At 39.5% G+C, this 20,849-nt stretch overlaps 1 protein-coding gene across 1 annotated transcript in view; it reads right to left on the bottom strand.

Moving 5' to 3' along the window:
- Positions 1-20,849, bottom strand: part of cdkal1 (CDK5 regulatory subunit associated protein 1-like 1) — a 231,553-nt gene that overhangs the window by 126,102 nt on the left and 84,602 nt on the right. The window contains exon 8 of the mRNA XM_053326340.1: positions 3,013-3,116. Coding sequence (XP_053182315.1) covers positions 3,013-3,116 — 104 coding nt within the window. The remainder of the gene's footprint in view (positions 1-3,012; positions 3,117-20,849) is intronic.

The following is a 20,849-nucleotide window of genomic DNA, read 5'->3' as shown; positions in this document are numbered from 1 at the left end:
CACAAGCCCCCCCCCCCCCCCCCCCTCTCTCCACCCATACGCACACACACCCACAACCTTGTCATTTCCTATGACATCCCCAGCCTCCATTACCTGCATACATTAACAAACCTCTCTGATGTTAAAAATTATACATTCATACATTTGAATAATTCAGATTATTTTAAAAGCTGTGCACTCACTCACTCTCTCTTTTTTTTCCAGATGGAAAGAGAGCTATTTACCTCAAATCGCATTTGAATAAATCCCATAAATCCTTTCAAAGTTCTCTGAGATAAACCAATCAAGTAGCCCCAAAGCTGGATGACTGGCCAATCCAAATTAGCATTCACACTTGCAGCGTTTTTCTCTTTTTTTCATATATTCAAAAGACATCAAACAGTAAATCAAATTGTGGGGCCTATTTGGGGGTTCAATTTGTTTGGAGATAAGAAAAAGGTGGCTAATAGAGTGAGAGTGAGAGAGAAAAAGGGGGCATTGCTGCACTGCCATAATGTAATTCCAAACCTAACGACTATATTTGATGGGGTAAACAGTGCGCCTCCAGTTCATAAAGGCAGTAGATTATTCTATTTGTTCAACAAAAGAGAAAATCATTATACATTACAGACTAAATTTACATCAGATGGCCAAAGGGTTTGTGTGGGGGCACAATTATGCCTGAGAAGAAACCTGCTTATCACACTCACCAGTGAGGGCTGTTAGTGTGTGTGTGTGGCTGTTGGTGTGAGAAACAATTAAAACTTGGTGAAGAATAAGGATAGGTTAGGATGTTAAACATGTTTTTGTATTAAACGTGCATGCATATATGTGCGTGTGTTAGTGTGGGAAGGTTGAGGTAAAATAAGCAATAAACGGGAAAATAAAGATGTGTTTGTATATAATATTTAACTTAAACACCATTTGATTTCAACCGTATCCAACATAGAGTTGTGAATAGATAGTGAAACCTCATCTCTCTCCTCTTTCATTGCCCATCTCTATCTCTGCCTTATTCCATCTGTCTTCAAATCATGACAGGCAGTAACCTCCAGCTTCCTCTTTCTGTTTTTTGAAAACAACAACTAACCGTCTCTGACACTCATGTTTCCTGCGTTATAACGGATTACACACACACACACACTTTTTATCTGACCTTCAAGCTGAAGTTCCTACTTTGTGTTCCAAGCCTAGTGTTAACCAGTCATAAGTCTATTAAAAGTTTGCCTGAACATGCAAATTGTTTCATTACATGTTGGTTTTGTAAATATGGTTTAATTAATGTATCCATGTATTAATTCATTCAGATAATAAATATCATCTATGCAATCAACGTGTAATTGAAAAGGTAACTTTTTACTTGGAAGATTATTTGAGCCAGCTAAAACAAATGTCAGGATATAATCATTCAGTCATTTGGGCTCTTCCTAAAATATCAGAATGCCCTTCAATATTAATTTTCCTGAAATAAGTGTAAAGGGCAGGTGTATCTTCAACCTGAACTGTGCCATATCTCACATGTTCACAAAAACATATACACACACACACACACACACACATGCACACACCCCAAGGTCCGAGCAGCTGGTGAGTTTGCCCTTGACTGGCCACCCCCGGGCAGTGCAGCGGCATGGATGCAGCTGTTTTAAAGAGTTCTGGATGGGATTTAGAAAACCATGTCCTTGTCAAGGGTATATTCTTCTTCTTACTGCATAGATATGAACTGAGGTTGTGAATCCCAGGCTCCTTATTCTCGTCAATGTGATTAGCAGGGTGAGTGCCACTAGCAGAGGGCTCTGGCAAAGAGTTGATCTTTCCCATTCCTATTACTGCAGTCCAGTAAAACATCTTCCAATGCTCTGTGTTATCTGATAAAAAGAGGACTTGGTGCCAAGTATTCTAAAAGTAATGGATTCTTATATTAGATCAGATAACCTGTGGGCAAGACCAAGTCCTCTTTTCACTTTACAAGCATCAAGGCAGATGAGCAAATTACCATACATCCTGCCTCACAAGAGTTGAAACCAATGTGCAGCACCTTTACTTTTGTTACTATTTCAACTTCTTGCTGAGACCTGTCAACACCCCCACACTAATGTTTGATTTCCTTTGGACAGTGTGTAGGTGCCTGTCTTCACGCAGCTTATGGCCACAACAGAAACAGTAACAACATTGTGACAAGAATTCAAACAGATCAAGAAGCTTTTAGAGGAGATGTGACCGTGGCAGGGTCCTGTGCCACTCTGAATCTGTAAACAACAAAATCCACAGCACCAGACCAATAACTTATTTCAATAACTTAAAAGTTTATGCTGCTACATGAATACAATAAATGCTCTAAAAGTGGGATTTGAGTTTTTATCAATGCATAGACTTGCCCTTGACTGACCCGCCTGGGGCTCTAATAGAGGCATGGCCTGCTGTGCAGTTGGGGATTCTGGGAGTTTACTCTTAAGGAACAGATGCCAGGGCACAACAGCTGCTCATCTGGCATCAAACTAGAGCCAACTGGCTGGACCCTCTACCCAAGAACAAAAACATCAACATGTGTTACTAAAACCTTCCCCCCTTGATAGCACAGACACACACACACACACAATATAATACACTAATGCCATGTGATGATGCGCGCACACACACACACACACACACACACACACACAGACACTGACTTAAATAAATCTGCTTACTTAATTGACAACAGCAACCAAAACCATATTTATTGACACACACACACCTACACCTACACTTACACACACCTACACACACACACACACACACACACACACACACACACACACACACACACACACACACACACACACACACACAAGATAATCAATCTAAAGGCACCACAGTACCCCTATCCAATATCAGCACTTCCAATTCCACAGCGTATAAAGCTAGAGCTACAAATATATTTGTTGGCTGTTTTTGTTTTGTTTTTTTTCCTCTTGCTACTGTGTTTTTGAAAAGTCATGCTGTGACTGTGTGCATGACTATTTGTTCACATGTGAGAAAGAATGTACTCACCCTGGAAAGACTGGCTGGCTCTCTCCACCAGCTCCTCTATGGGATAGCTGGCCAGGTCACCTCTGGCGTGCTTGGTCTTACAGTAGGTACATGCGTTCAGACACCTAGGCGGACAGAAACACACAATGGTGAGGTGATGAGAGGAAGAGAAAGGGCATGGACACATTTTTCTACTGTAGACAAAGAGAGGAAAACAGCTTTAGTCTACACACATGCACTTAAGGTTAGATGCCATAAGTCAAAGTTGAAAATGAGGAGAAAAAAAGTATATTTTCTTTAATGTGTTATATGCTAATTAGCATTTATGCGCTATAGATGAGTGCTAAACTGACAGGTTGGAGAAAAAAATAACTAAACTGGGAAATATTTTTATTTACTTTTGATCATTGTTTTTCATATTTTATGAACAAAGGTTATATATATATATATTTTACATTTATCTGAAAATTCTAGCCAGTGACATCATGTTCATTTTAACACTTCAACTACACAAATCTGTGGATAGGCAACACAGTGAGTGTACAGATGAAGAGAAGTTTTTTTTTAATGAGAACTATTCATGCTCACTTTCACAATAGAGCAGAAATAAGAGAGGAAAGTGGGGAGTCAAAACTCCTTTCTTTCCTAAACTGTTCATAAGGACTCCAGCTAGCTCCAAAATAACCATGGACAGCTGTCTCTCAGAGCGAGGCAAGCAGTGGAAACATTGGACTACATGCATTGTTTTGTTTTACAAAAACAGTGAAGAAGCTTAATTCAAATTGACTGTGAAAGGGGAGGGGGGGGGGGTAAGACTATGAAGCAGAAAAAAATAAAAATAAAATACACTGAAAAAGAGAGGAAAACCAGATCCAGATCACACCAGATCCACAGGCACAGTGTGGTATAAACACTGGGGAAGTCTTTGTTTAGGATGAAGAGGGCTTTTCTTTGATACTTGTCTATGAATCACAACTGAGGAGAAGAAGGAAGGCCACTGTTAAAAGATTTTTTTTTTGTTTTTACTCCGTAGTGCTCTATTTCTGACTTCAAATTTGCCACGCTGACTTAAAATATTCGCTGTTCTTACCACAGTAGTTTCTTTTTACTCACTGCTTCACTGTCGGTTAAATTTCTGGCACAAACATCCAGTAACACAAGTTTGAACTGTAATTGGTTAAATGTGTGTGATCAATTATTGATTGAAGAAAAAAATGAGACAAAGATGCTTTCTGCATGAAAAAGTGACCTTTGCAATTAAGCTTTCGACATTAGGACTTCAATTTTTTTGTATAATTCAGTCTAGAGTGGCCACACTGCCAGTGCACGCTAACAACGATGTAAAGTTCTTCGGCTTAAACCGTCCCTGAAGTGTAATGCAGCATGTCAAATAGTGTTTTCACCACAATAACCCACCCAAAATAACCAAACTGTGACTAATAATGGACCACAGTGCAGCTACTCATGAAGAAAACAACATGACCATCGACTAACACACCAACACTAATGCACGCTTTTGACACAGAATAACCATCAAAAGTTCCGGCTTCTTTTCTTGTTCAAATTGGTTAGCTGTGGGATTTATACACTCCACTGCAATGACAAAAACATCTTAGCAATGATTAATACGGGGTAATGCAGCTAGCATGAGACTCTAAAATCAAACTGTTGTTGATAATAAGCATAAACTCTGTAGTCTATCCATGATAGACTGATGGAGATATAACAGGGATTCCCCCTGAAGGCAGACGACGCAACACTCCTGCTTTAACCACTTACATACAGCGGTTGTCGTGTTTACATCATGTGATTGTAAGTTATATGAGGTGGATTCCATACCATGCTAGAGGAGCACTTTTTCCAAGTATGTCTGTAACATTAACAGCCCATGCTAATGTTAAAGCTTAGGGTATTCTCATATTTTCTGCTTCACTGTGCAAGTCTGTTGATGTCAATGGATGGTAAAAGGACTTGTTTTCCTTCGCAGCTGCAAAGAGACTAAAGTGAAGCACTGAAGTCAACAATGGCACTTCATGGAAAAAGTTCAGAATGTGAAGAGACATAATGCTCACAGAGAATGTTAAGTCTAAATATGAGAGTAGTATTAAAAAGCTAAGAGTTGGCTTAAAAATGTAAAATGTATTCCTGACTACATGCTCTTCTATAAGTCACAACATATTCATACCAGGGCGATTTGACCACACTCCATTATTGTTGGCTACTAAGCAGATTCATCACGATCACATTACATACCTACGAAAATGCTTGCTGTATTTACCAGATTGTGGAAAACCTTTGTAAGTGCCCACCGAGTCACCTGCAACAATATCTGAATAGTCCCTTGAATACAACCAACATGTCTTGAGCACTTTTGACACTGTGGAAAAAAACTGGAAAAAAAAGAGAATATTGTTATCTTTCCATCTATCCATCCATCTCTCCCACTCAGGGTATTGCTTATCCTAGTTGAGGGCACTAAAGATGGCAGCTAGGTCACAGGACCTAGCTGTGGAGAAAACACGGACAGATGGGACCCTCTATACACGCACGCACACATTCATACACCACCAGGGGGTCCATCCATCTTAATGTGATCAGGCCCAGCTGAGTGGATCACACCAACATTAATCTCAAGAGACAGTCAGTGGCCTGTTTGGGGGTCTGTGTGTTTGCATCAATTATGTGTATGTGTGCATGTGGCTGTGTGAGTGTGCTGCAGCATGCTGAACATTTGTCCAGTATCACAACAGCGCATTAGCAGTTTCGACCTCTCCATCAACTTAAACAGACTGCGACAACTAGTCAGCACCCTTAGACTGACATTAAATGAAACAGAGGAGAAGCGTCACTTTCTCATTATAATTGCGTTATCTAGTCCATGCTGTATTCTGTAATTTATTCTCTAGTCTGTACAGCAGCTATACTGCACGTCCGTCCTAGGAGAGCGATCCCTTCTCTGTTGCTCTTTATGATGTTTCTTTCATTTTCCTTCCTATTAAAAAGGTTTTTAAGGGAGTTTTTCATTATTCAATCAAGGGTCTAAGGAGAGAGGATGCTATACTGCTGCACAGACTGTAAAGTCCCATGAGCTAAATTTGTGATATTGAGCTTTACAAATAAAATTGACTTGAAAATTGACTAACACACACAAACACACATATGCTCTGTATTTAACTTGTGGGCTTGAGTGATTTAATTTGGAATCCTTTTATTCTCTATCGAGGGGAAGGGAAGATTGTAATTACTGTTCAATTTTATTTGATTCTGTCCATCATCAGGAAGAACTTTAAAAACTAACTGAATTTTCTAAAAAGAAAGTGCATCCACATTGCTGTCACTTTTAATGAGAATCAACTGCTGTTGTTGACAAAATCATTTGAAACTGAAAATACTTGTAGATTTTATTCCAAATATACTTTATCAAGCCCTCCATTGTTTCGCTCCGCTCTTCCTTCTGTTTCGCTCCAGTTAATTAAACCACAGAGGTAGCTGTTGTACCTGACAATAGTGTAGTTTATCAATGGGTTACAATGAGAGAGGCTACCTCCCCACCTCTGAATGTGTGTGTTTGGGAGAGAGAGAGAGAGAGAGAGAGAGAGAGAGAGAGAGAGAGAGAGAGAGAGAGAGAGAGAGAGAGAGAGAGAGAGAGACAGAGAGAGAGAGATACAGAGAGAGATACAGAGAGAGACAGAGACAGAGAGAGAGAGAGAGAGAGAGAGAGAGAGAGAGAGAGAGAGAGAGAGAGAGAGAGAGAGAGAGAGAGAGAGAGAGAGAGAGAGAGAGAGCAAGCTATTGTGGTACTGCAGCCTTGAAAAGGTAACAAAGAAAGGAAAGCCCTGAGGTTTTTCTATACATTTGTAAACCTCCACACACACACACACACACACACAGACTAGCTCCCTTTGGAGGGGCTCCCTTGTGCACCATCTAAAAGACACAGACTGGGAGACGGTTGAGCGGGGTAAGGTTTTCTCAATGATAAGCATTAAGGGTCTACACATTAATTAGAAAACTGCTCTATGCATAAACAAATAGGGCCATATGTATGTGTATGTGTTCATGGGGGTTCATATTGTACCAGACTGAGGATGCAATTATGAAAACAAAGCTTAAACGGTGAGGGGAAGTGTGAGAGCTTTGCAAATTGTAAAGCAATATTATTCATTTCACTTATTGTTTAGACTGGGAGAGGGGTGGAGAGGGTGGAGAGGGTATATGAGCAAACACAATCTTAAAACTGCTATTATGTAAGTGAACAAAGCTTCAAGCCTGTAAGTTTACTGTTGGTGTCATCTCAAAGTCAAAGTGGAGGTTGCAAAATAATGTGAAGTCAAGGAACAAAGAATGCTGACACAATGGAGTAAAGACAGATAAGGACTAATGAATAGAGGATAATTCCTTTTCAGAGAAAGGTTGGCAGCTAAATCCCATTTACCCTTGATGCACTGTCATGAGTAAGAACCTGGTTTGATGCAACTTACATGGGAGCTTTATATTCTATACACTCTATGCACATATCTCCTTTATATTTCACACTAGGCCTGAGATGGAGATCACATGAGCAAAGACCCAGAACAAACACTGAATACATACTGTATGTCAAACATATGTTTAAACCATATGTTGAACAATAAAGTCAAAAATGTGTTGATGTCATGATTGTGTGATTGGTGGCGATATGGATCATGACCATTAATAATCAATGCAAGCATGTTAGTATGTCACAACATCACTGGAACAATCTGGATAAGCACACTGCAAAATTCACGCATAATTCCTTGTCTAAACATCCCAAATCTTAACAGAGTTTAGCACTGGGTTGTTGAGTAAGTCAGTAAGTTTTTAGAATTGATATTTTTGTGTGACCCCAATATTGTTTGGTAGCTTTTCAGAAATGGCTTTGATCTGAAACCAATTCTGTCACATTATGTCCCAACTAAACTAATGTAGAGATCACATAAAACAGCTGACTTGTCATTGACTTGTTTTCTGTCCTGTCAATTGGTGAAACAATACTGAAAAATAAACATACAGAAGGTTACCGCTCCATTATTTCGCATTATAACATAACATTGTTTCTGCATTTTTTTGTTTGTTGAATATTTATGTGTGTGTGTGTGTGTGTGTGTGTGTGTGTGTGTGTGTGTGTGTGTTTCCTTTCATCTGTGAGTACAACAGTGTGTGTATGAGTGCGTGTCCTAACGCAGCTGGGGCTGGTTCCTCTCAGTGCTCAATCCAGCCTTTGTGCCTGACCTCTTGAGTTCTGTTATTTAGTCTCGTGTTCCCAGTGCTGCAAACTGAAAAAGCTCTGTGTGTGTGTGTACGTGTGTGTGTGCGTGTGTGTGCTAGAAAAAGTGTCACATGCTGACCTTAGATTCCTGTAACTACTACAGCAGCCTAGCTTGTTGTTTTGACCCGAGAACAGCACATGCATGTGTGTGTGTATGTGTGTGAAACCACAATCTCATGTCTGCATAGGAACTGTAAGTGTTTTCTCAACTTCTTGTTTTGTCTGTAGAGAGACCTCGAGACACTGTTTTCACTAGATCACTCAGCTCATTGTTACAGGACAAGAATGGCATGATGTTTGTTTATTATTAAATCGCCAAGCACATTGATTAAGTGGAAGCAGTAAAAGATCTGATCTAGAGTCAGACTGGCAGGGAAGCAGGATGGCTGGTTGGAGGCTTGGCTAACTGATTAATTCACCTGTTGCCTGCTTGCCTTACTGACTACTTTACCACATAACTGACTGCTTGACTGATGTACTCATTGATGCCAACCGGTATTTAACAAGCTGACTTCACTGATACACTTATAAATGACTTCCCTTTTCAGAGCAGACTATGTGTCTGTATGGCCTGCTGAAATTGACTTAATAGTGAATGATTAACCAACTCATTTGACTAGCGACCGCCTGCCCATCTAACTGACCGACTACTTTACTGAGTCACTCGCTAAACCAGGATGTCTTCAGATATCAGAGTAATAGCTCTGTGGATTATAACCCTTAGTTGTTGGCTGACACAGAGAACAACCAAAGCTGTCCCTTATGGGTGTTGTATAGAGTTTAATGTCTACAGCCCTGTGTAAAGATGCCCTAATCCTAAACGGAGACTCTTGAATCCTCATGGGTGCAAAACTGAAACCATACCTACTGAAGTCCCTTCACACCAACTAGAGCAATGGACTGTAATTAGCAAACACATGCACAGGCCAAAAGTACTCTCTTTGCTTGATGATAATCACGTCTGATAATCACGTCAACAAGCTCACCCAGTCTTATTTTAATCATCTATAATACACAGACTATAGACAGAAACCACAAAAACACTCAGCAGGTTCCAAATAGTACAAAATGTGGCTGCTACAGCTTTAAATGAAACCAGGAAAATAGAACACATACCTCCACTTTTAGCCTCACTACACTGGTAACAGTTTTGACGTTATGTTACTTATATGTATTGTGCTGCAGAGATATGCATGTAAAGCATACTAACCAGATAGCTTCAGCCTGCACATTTGTACAGTGAGTCACTGTAGCATCCACTCTGCCCTCAGTCCAACATGAAAGGACGAAGAAAAGTAGCACTGGCAGTAATAGCAGAGCCATGGTGAATGCTGCTAAAAGTTTCGCTAAGACTGTTTATATGTCACTTTATTTAGTTTTAATATTTTTTCAGGGAAGAAAATAACCCTGTAGACTCTCTGTAGAAAGTTGCACTGACTTCATCAGAGCAGCTGCCAGCTGCTGCAGATGCTGGCAGGGGAGGCATCAGCTGGTCATGTCAGCTGATCTGATGAACTATACTGGGTTGCACCAGCTATGCTTAAGCCAGCATCATAGCACATATAGTATCACTAAATTGTGTTTCTACTGGATTGCTGAGTTGTAAAATGACATGCAATGAAAAACATATGTTGTGTAACAAAAAAACTGACGCTTGGTGATTAGAGTTGTGTTGTAACTTCCTGTGTTTCAACCTCTTTCTTTCACTAATTGCTCGAATACCTAATTTTGATAACAAACACCATAGCACTGTAAAGTAAGCTTTACACTATATTCAGTGAGTGATAACGATGGTAGGGTGATACATTTGTGGGGAGGGGTTTGGATCAGCAGGCCAACTCTTACACACTGAACCTTTTTTTGCTGTCAGGGCAACCTGACTCTGGAATGACGTGCCTGAGGAGTTCAGCCTCACCAAATCATTATTTTAATTTAAATCACTTCTTAACACATAGTTTGATAGGTTAGTCTATGTATGCCATGATTGTAGTTTGATTTTAAGGTGGCAGTGTACAGATATCCATCTGTACTTGCTCTCAGGCAACATCACCGGTTGATGTCCACTTACTGGTTGCACAGATTAAATCAAACTCAAAGTAGCACAGTTGCAAAGCATAAAGTCAGATTTCCCAAGGTAGCACTGCCACCATGTTCAGTGTTTTTGATCTCTCAAATATAATGTTTTAATCCAGTGCACAGCGCTTCTGCTGATCATGTGTAGAGGGCTTTACTATGACTGATTGAAAGGCATGGTGAAGTTCGGGACAGGCTTTGCAGATGCCATAAAAGACACCACATGTCTGCTGATGTGTGTGGGTCGCAGATGCTTTCCAACAATCCCATTACTGTTTCCCTCTCTACTAAAGGAGAATGTATAAAAAGAGCTACGATTTCAACACTGTTGATCTGCATAAATGTAAGCACCCTCACAAAAAAGTCAAGTATCTCTGACATAAGTGTTATTGTTGCTGGATTGTAGAACAACTAGGTTTCTTCAGCCAAATAATTTGACTGCACTGCATGTGTACCCACCCACATACAGACAAATGACATACTTCTGGCCCAATTCACAGAGAAAACAATCTAATCCTTGAGTTGAGGTCTCTGTCCTGACAACTATGGACCATTTACCTCTTGTAGGGAAACTTGAAACTCTGTGTGTGTGTGTGTGTGTGTGTGTGTGTGTGTGCGTGCGTGTGTAAACTGCATTTCACTGTGACACGCTGGGGCTAATTTAGTTACTTAGGAGTTCTATAGTGTAATGTCTTGTAATGACACACAATCTGATTTTGTCCAAGGAGACACATCAATCTTTTGGATTTACTGTGGGGAGCACAGTCTCTCCTGGTGAGTGAGTAGGGAGAGCAGAGGATGGAGAGTGTGTGTGTGTGTGTGTGTGTGTGTGTAACGGATGTATTTGTGTGTTTGTGTGTTAAGCAGTGGGAAAGAGGGAAATGGAATAATATGTTCAGACCAGTGGAGCTGAAAACTACCCATACATTGGTTTGATAAACAGCAGGAAGGCCACCATGGTACACTGCTGGAGTAGGTGTGGGTGTGAGTTGAGTGAGTGGGAGCGTGTCTGCATATGATCATGTGTGTGTCAGGAATGAAATAGAAAAAGAAATTGAGAATTCCTTTGTGGAGGGTTGTCTGTGAGTGTTTGTTACTACGTGGTATATGTGTGCTAAAGTGTAAAATAAAAAGATTGTGGGTATATTGTTCATGCATGCATTCCCACAATCACACATCAACATGTACGTGATCAGAAACCCTTGTGTAAACACCCTTCACTTCTGTTTAACTCTACCTTTCTGAAGCACATCACATTTTCTCACTCTTTTTGTTGCTGCTTCACATGGTGCATTTTTCACTCCTGCTCCTCCAGGGGAAGGAACAAAAAAACAACTAGAAAAAGAAAAGATGAGATCATTGACCAACCATCAACAAAATGAAAACACAGTCAAGTAGAGCAGTGTAATGTGGCTTGTGTATTTGCTTTTGATATGAGGACGAGATATGGACAAGTTATCTGAAGTAAGCCCCTGCAGTTGATATTACAGTCTGAATGGGATTGTCAAACTGGAGCAGATAACCTGTTTCGATTGTTAGGTAAAGTTAGTGGAGTACTGGAGAAAGAGAACAATAAAAGAGAAACTCCTCTTACTGCATGTCTCTCCCCCTGGCATTTCGTGGAAAACCTCACTCATTCTCATTCTATCAGGCCTTATTCACATCCACACTGTAATTGCCAGAGAAATTCAAATTACAAAAGAGCACATGGGCCTGATTCAATTTGCTTTTAAATCAGCTAATGACTTCCCATCTCTCCCCCTTTCTCACTGTGTCTCTCTGTGCCACGCTCCCCTTTCTCTTTCAGGCCAAGACTTTTATCTGCAAAAATTGCTCCTCTATTCTTATAGTGACTCTACCATTCTTTGGTGATTGTCGTTATTATAAAGTGTGTCATCAATGAGCTGTGCTGTGTCTTTTTTAACCCGCCACGTCAAGGCCTCTGGCAACAAAAACACAATGTGCTTAGTTTGACTGATCTTCCAACAGAAATAGTTGCAGAGAGGACGGAGAAAAAAAAATCCAGCAGCAAAGGAAGCTCTGAGCTAGGCTGATTGGGTCATAGAGTAGAGTTGACTATCAGGTGCTGAGGACTGTTATTTGTGTGCTGGAAAGCATGAGAGTGTGGATATGATGCTAGTCAATATTTTGAAAAGTGAGTATTAAACAATGTTTTTTTTTTTAAAGATACTGTAACTGGATGTTACAGTTAGGAAATGTAGGAAAGGGAGATCTCTGATGTGCGGAAGAGGAGCTGGTGTTTGCATCAGACATCACAAAAGACAAATATTTGACTGTTTACAGCAAACACAAATCTGTGAAAGACAAATATACTGAATAAAGCAGGGAGCAGGGATCGGCAGGTCAGTGTGTACTGTGCATCTTTGATGTTATGATTTTCTTCCACATGTGTAAGATTGTGTTTGCAGCCACTTACAGCTGAGAAAAAGCTTTTTGCAACTCCTTGCATCCACACAACCATGATGAGCTCTACTGGAGCTCCATGAGCAAAAAGAACGCTCACCAAAGAAAAGTGTATATTTTTGTGGTTTTCAGTCAGTGTTGCATGGAAGCATCTGGTAATAATACAATATATTCAGGCTAAAAAAATAAAACATTATAATCTTTTTGCCTGCTATTTTGATCATAAGGCACATGTGACCTGACATCTCTACTTCCTTCTGTTTGACACGTCTTTGTTGTTTAACTCACAAGTGGGTCAAAGTTAAACAGTTTTAACATTTGAAGTCAGGCAGAAGTGCCTTGCCTCACGTTTCCTTCAAATACACAGTATTAATGAGGGTCATGGCTTTCCCCAAACAGTGGCTGGGTGCGACTATTGTGTCTGAAGTTGGCCTAGTTTGAAAAAGTGTATGTGTACCACATTTGTTATGCCCACTATCTTTAGAGCAGTGTTTGTGTGTGTGTGTGTGTGTGTGTGTGTAAAAATGAGATGTGACGGCCAGACCTTTGCCTCAGTGACACACATGAGACACATAAGATCTACACCACTTCTTAGGCTCTGTGTTCTACTATCCCCTGGTAAACATGTGTACACACACATGGCCACTTACAGGATAGACAATTGTTTTGTTTTACTTGGATGAACACATATACAAATGAACACACTCTGAAGAGACGCAACAAAACTCTTGTTTTTTGTAGATTTTGAAAAAATACAGAGTGACAGACTGAAGACTAACTTCACAATAGCTCGCAGTATAGCTAATTCAGATCTATGGGACTCTAGGAGCTCTATGTGTAATATGTCCGGAAATGTAGATTTGTTGTAATAAGCCATGCCTAGTTGAATCTATCATTACCATATTTTACACAATCGACTGGAATATCAAAAATCTGAGAAGTACTTTTATTCTGGCCTGGTCCAGATATGCTGTGTACCAAATTCTTTTTGCTCAAACAAAACAAAACACAATAAACACATTTTTGGACATATTAATATTGGCCATATGCCATGACACTTGTGAATAATCTGTAATCTTATTTTAAAGAGGTCGTCATTGTATAAATACGGTTTATTGTGAAGTAGGAGAAACAGGGGGAATGAGAGAGAAGACAAAACAATAAATAAACTTCTTGATCAATCTGACATCACGTACAAAAGCCGGGTGGTCATTCTAACCCGTCTGTCATACTGTTTCAAAGACTTCATAGAAGTGGAAAAACATGCTCAGAAAACACAAACGCTTTGTATACAGTAAAACTATGTCCTCAACTCTCCTCCCATTACCCTGAGTGACCCATGAACATTACTGTTGTAGGCCAAAAAGGAAGATGTTCAGTATTCCTTTATTATCTACAGCAATTTCAACTCAAATCTATGTCTGCATATGGCTTTACTTCTCAATAATCTGGACATCCATTCAGCCCTGTCAAGTGATTAAGGACAGCTCAGGAACAGAAGTGGCAAAATGTTATTGTTTTAATTTTTTTTTTGAAAGGTAATAAGTCTGCCTCTGACATGCAGGATGTTGCTGCCACGGTTGTAGCTTCACAGCAAATCCTAACCCCAGCCCCACCAGTTCAGAGGCTTATTGTTTTTCTTCTGCATCTAGACGCCTGTGACCTCAAATGTAGTCCTCTCTCGGCTGGCTAAAGCTGTTAAAGTTACACCTCGGTCGCAATTGTTAACACAAATTTATGTAAAGGTCAGCGACAAGGTTGATAAGGCCCATTATTCCACTGTGTCGGCCGGGGAGAGTCGGTGGAGAAGTTCTGGCAGCCAGACGCAAATCACAGGAAACGAGTAGCTAACACACTTGGGGCCTGATGGCTAACACAAACATATTCACAATGCACACTAACACACAAGCACACAGACATTTTTTTCATTCTGTCTCTTTAGGGCTTTGTTTACATAGTGTGGGCAAGTGTGAGTGTGTGTGTGTGTGTGTGTGTGTGTGTGTGTGTGTGTGTGTGTGTGTGTGTGTGTGTGTGTGTGTGTGTGTGTGTGTGTGTGTGTGTGTGTGTGTGTGTGTGTGTATTTTGATGCAGTTATTATTATTATTTATTAGTGAAATCAAGGATTTGGCAGGAATAGAGGTCAGTGAGAAATGAGCCACTAGTCTGTTCAATTCCTTTTTTGATTGTAGCCAAACCACAGATATGAATAGAACACAGAAAGAACTATTAGAGATCAATACAATGTAGCTAGAGTAAATCAACCAAAACATTCAAGTTTCAAAAGTATTAAATATCTATTCAAAGAGCCGACAATGGCATCATGCAATATTCAACGTGGCTTATTGGCCAGATTAAATGAGCTTTCTGTTAAATAGATAAATATATTACTATTAGTGTCACGAGGTGAAAATAAGAAGACGGGAGTACTGAATAGAGGGAAGTGAACAAAGAAAAAGCAGATAAAATACTGTATGGGCTCCAAGGTTACCTTTTATACTCTCTGGGTAGATGAGGCCAGTAACTCAGAAAGTAACAAGTTTCCACTCTCCCATAACAAAAACCAGAACTGTTGAATTTTATCACGGTCATGAAATTCTTCAATGTTTGCTGCTATTCAACAGATGTCAGCATCTCTATTTGTCAACCTTATCGTAAGTTTCACCTTGCAAGCATTTGAGAGACAATGATGTGCAGAAGAGGGTGGAGAAAAGTATCAACCCAAAAGCAGCACAGTATTTTCATAGTATCATACAATGGGGTTAAACAATTTCTCTAAATGGTATAGGAAACCAAACCATTTGAGATCAATGATTTAAAAACTATTTATGTTACGCATGATCACAGATGCTAAACATACTGTAACTTTCACTATGGTGTAATACTTAGACAGGCATTTGACAGCAATGCAGACCTCTGTACCGGCATCAATTCCACTTCAAACTATCTGTTGAGAAGTCTGAGCGGCCAGTGCGGCAATTAAACATCAAGGCAGAACACTGCTTTCCATCAATTCTTAACTAATGTGTTTGAGAGAGCTCTAAAACCAGAGCAAGGCCTGCTTCCTCTGTGTTACCCCGTCTACCTACCTGCCTGCCTGCCTGGAGGACGAGAATGATGAAGCTGGTTATTGGTTTGGGGTTAGAGCAGAGGTTCATTAACACCCGACTTTAGCACATCACAATAACAATGGCAGAGATTATGACTGCCAAAATTGTGACTAAATAGAGAACGGGGAAGGGACAGATAATGAAATGAAATGAGCTGTAACTGTGGAACAGAGGGCTTTCTTTTTAAATGCCTTGAGTCTAATGGCAACCGCTCACACAAACAGACACAGTAACAAATACACACACAAGTTTAATGAGCCATTCTGACTGAGTGGCTGTAAATTCCTTGTTTATGACACTGAAGCACCACGATTCAGCTTGCTCACAAAAAGGACTTTTACTGTCGCTGACAACACACACACACACATACAGCTATAGACAGAGTAAGAAGGGACCCTTAGTATAGCCTAAGGCAAACACACACACACACACGCACACACACAGCTTTGCTAATAGCATCAACTGTTCTAAAACTGGGGCACAAAACAGAGCATTAGAAAGACAGTCTTTTTCCAGTATGACTCTGTATGAAAAATTAACTCTGCCCTTAGGCTTACCTGTTTACATAAATAAGCTATGGAAGGAATAATGTAAGGAACAATTCAAAACTAAACTAAAAAGCTAAATGCCAGCAACTGGAACATTAGCACAAGCCCAATGTCAGCTGCTGGAGTCCACATCAAAAGCATGAGCAGGGGAAAGTTCAAATTAACCACATCTAATTCAATCCCATGTGGAAAACATCTACAGATTGCTGTTGGTGATGTAGTGTATTTTTTTTCCCCTCTCATTTTCTTTATAGAGAACCTGTGAAAAATATTTGCATTGTAGTGTTGCAAATCCAAACTCAGGAGGTTAAGGAGATTTGTCTTTATTAAAAGCGGTTAACTGACACAAAAAACTATGCTGTATTTGATTTTAGCACCTTCTGTGTTACTTTCTCTTAAGAAGCTTGTTAACTTTCCTGACATTCAAGGTCCTGGGTGGATGAAGCAATTATGCTGTATGAATGTCTATTCATGATGGAGAACATAAAAGGCTGCCGAGTTAATAATTTCAAAAGTACTGATGACTGGATGTATTTAATCATAGTTTATAGATTAAGTTTGTTCAGCAATCACAACCTATTACAAAAATGATGTTACTGAAGCATTCACACTGTACTGAACAGATACCATACTGTGAGTTTCATTGTAAACCTAGAGTATACTAAATTCAAGGTACACTGAACGACATCTTTGCAGCGAAACATCACTGAATATAGACCCGTACATTATATTACCAACAAATACAGTGTGACATTCTACTTATGAAATGGATTTAATAAAGTAACAATCAGAGTTTTGACTCATTTATGTGCAGATGATAGAATAACTGGTGCTACTGGTCCAGAAGAAACCTGTGAATGATTCCTTGATACTTAAATCCAGAGACCATTTGAAGACTAGCTAGACGTATGAAATGAATATGCTACGTAATAAAACTAATATTGTGAATCAATTTGGATGCAAAATACATGTTTTATTAGGTGGTCTCAGGTGAAACACTATGAAAGGCTGTTGTTAGTTGCCTTAATAGTAAAATTGGTGGTACACTGGGTTGATCTGTAAAATCCAGACTAAGATTAATCTCTACAGAGTAATTGTAAATGACTACATGGGCTTTAACTATATAAATGTTGGGATGATTATGGTTTTATTCTATTATAAAGGCCCTTTGTGATATGTGGTAGACCTATATGACTTAATCAGGTAATTTACCAAGATGGAGCCATGTCCATACACATGCTTGAACACTGACCAACACCACAGAGACCTGATCCCTCACTGGCTTCCCAACGCCGAAAACTGCCAGTTGTGTTTGTAAGAGCACTTGGCCAAAGAGGCTTTAAACAATTGTGATATAATGGTAAGCGTGTTTTTTTTTTTCACTCTCTGTGTCACCTGATCTGAATGTTCTGATGTTCTTTAAGACTCTGTCAGGCCATATGTAGGTCAGGTGCTCTTGGGGCTGCTGAGCTGAGAAGCACTGATACGGGTTATCACCAGGTTTCAAAGAGCCAGTTTTAAAGGTCATGCACATCCTCACGGGTGTTTCCAATTATTCTGACTGATGAGACGTCTGTTCAGGTTAAAGTTAGACTAAGGTATGTTGGTATGTACATGAGTATCGAAGGATTCCTTGAACAAATAACAATGATAACATTAGTGTCAGGGGGATATCTATCAAGCATACAGACTTGAGAAGAGCTCTACCCCTACCTGAGTAGGTGTGAGGGTCTTCTAAGAATTTTTAGGACCTATATTTAATGCTGTTTTGCTTTACAAGTGGGGACCAACTACATTGAATATCACTGACTCAAATCAGCAAAATATTTGATGAGATTCCAAATTTGAAAAAAAAAGAACAAACATTGGTAATTCTCCAAAAAATAAATCTCTTATTATATGGTAGTTGTTTATCATAGGAAAAACATAATAGTCACTGAGATGACTGCATCATGTTTATATTTTTATGCCCTTAGTTACTTGAGATTCAAGACTTTACAAGGACCTGAAGATAACTTGTGGAACTACTTCACCCTGCAGCATGACATCAATTTTACATTTGGCTAGAAAACACAGGGAAGAGGAGAGTGAGCTTAAATGAATCCATCCCACATGTTAGACAAACTGGCAACAAGACATTAAAGGCCCACACACACTTGCAAATTAATAGTTTCAAATGTTCTCTTCTGACGCAGCAGCAACTGCACACTGATGTTGTCCATGTGTGCCTGCATGTGTGTGTACGACTGTGTCAGACAAAGATCTCTCTGTTTCATCAGCTGACAAATGTCACCAGTGATGCCACTACTAGTTCAGAGGAATATTTAAAACAGATCATCTAAAAAAAGAACACATAAAGATCATCTCTCCCCCACCCTCTCTCTCACACACACACACACACTCACACTCACACACACACACACACACACACACACACACACACCTATATATTAAAAACAACAGTGTCAAATTAGTGACACCAGTAACTGACCAAATCACACAAAGCATATATTACACTTGGATTTATAGTAACACTGGTCTTATTTGAGAGAGATTTGTTAACAGCCGATTCACCCAGTCAACACATTGATGTAATCCCCCCAGCCTCCTAGAGAGATCCATTTATGCTGTAGGAATAAAAACAAGGGGATTTGTTTGTAGCCGGCCTGACCCCTTCCAAAAACAACAGCAAGTTCATCTGGATCAGATGCACACCCCCTGCTGGAGAGTGACTGACATCTGTACACATATAGAGTATAGCACACACACACAACACCCATAAACTCACAAAAAGAGAAATGTAAACACTCACACACATACGGGCTGGAACACCCACAAAAAGCACACAGATATGTTGAAATGGTCAAGTTATACCAGAATACTGTATAAGCAACAAATGCAGATATTCACACTGTAGTTGTGATAGCAGTCAAGACAGAGTCATAGACATTTAAGAATCATCAATAATCATCAAGAAAACAAAGACTGTTAAAGGGCCAAATAGGTTGACCAATCTACACTATGTTTTATAGGACAGTGAATGCAGCTTTACAAAAAAAAAAAAAAGAGAGACGAGTGAATGCTGGAGTACTCAGTGATAGTACCTTATTTGTTTTGGTCACTCTATTCATTTTTGTCTTTTTAAAACATGCTCAATTTGGTGTTTTAGATAGAAGCCTAAGAAGCTTTAGCCAGGAGTAGACCACTGAGCTCTATCTTTCAATGCCCTCTTTGAATTGATGCTTCCTTGAATTAAGGCTGGAAGTAACATGAGTTTAAAAACATAACCATGGCATGATGTTAAACATTAAAAGTAGACAAAAACAAAATGTGGGAGCTTTTTTTTTGCTTTTGATGATCTTTGCACTGATGTTTGCAACATATGTTTTGCAGACAATGGTTCCATTAATATTCTTGTTACAGAAGATGACATTTATTGCAACAATATGACATATGTCGATGTTATCTTCACACCCAAAATAACCATTAAATTGCTTTCTCTGGTAATAAGCAGTAATAAATAATACATCAGGATCTGAGGAAAGGTCGCAGCCTTTTTGTTTGGGTCACAATGTTACGAGGATAAAAACATTGCTGCAAATAGCCCATGAAGTTCAAGTCCGCTGATGGAAATTCCAGTAAAATGTTGAAAACCCCTTAATGTCTTTGACAAATGTACAAACAAAAGCCCCAAACAAATAGATGATTGATCATGTATGTCTACACATTTGAGAGGTGATTAGAAACTGTTCAGAAGCACCAGCACTTAGAAAAAGAAATAAGTGTTTATTTAAACCAGGAAGGCTCTAGTCTTTCTAAACCACTAGTGATGTGTCTACAAGTTGTTTACGTCCTTGCATTGTGAGTGAAGCCATTAATGTATAGACCTTGAAGATGTGCAGGAGGATGATTGATGGATTATCATCAGTGGAAGCCCAGCACAGTGGAATTAGTCTGTCGTAACCCTTTTTAACTAGCCCAATGAGAATACGGTGCAAGGGGTTAGTAGAGACACACAGATCTGTAAACAACATGAAATTAGCCCATAAAATGTGGATCTAGGTGTGTGTGTGTGTGTGTGTGTGTGTGTGTGTGTGTGTGTGTGTGTGTGTGTGTGTGTGTGTGTGTGTATGTGCATCTACACAGAAGAAAGTGATAAACTTGACCTTAATGTCAACATTGCCCTACAGCTATCCATCCTATTAAGATATGTTATCAACGCTTATTTTCATGTATGACCTCTATAAGCTTGGCTTTACTGGTGTAAGCCCTATATGTAATAAGTACTACCAAATCACAACAACAAAAGATATACAACTTTAACTGAATAATGTAGAACATGATGGAAAAAAGCGGAACAGTGAAGTTTGGTCCATCTAACTGTGCTTGTGTTTTTGTTTCTGTCTTTTTTATGAT

The sequence above is a fragment of the Scomber japonicus genome, chromosome 10, assembly GCF_027409825.1.
Source record: "Scomber japonicus isolate fScoJap1 chromosome 10, fScoJap1.pri, whole genome shotgun sequence".
Lineage (NCBI taxonomy): Eukaryota > Metazoa > Chordata > Actinopteri > Scombriformes > Scombridae > Scomber > Scomber japonicus.
This window is presented reverse-complemented; position numbering and strand designations above follow the sequence as displayed.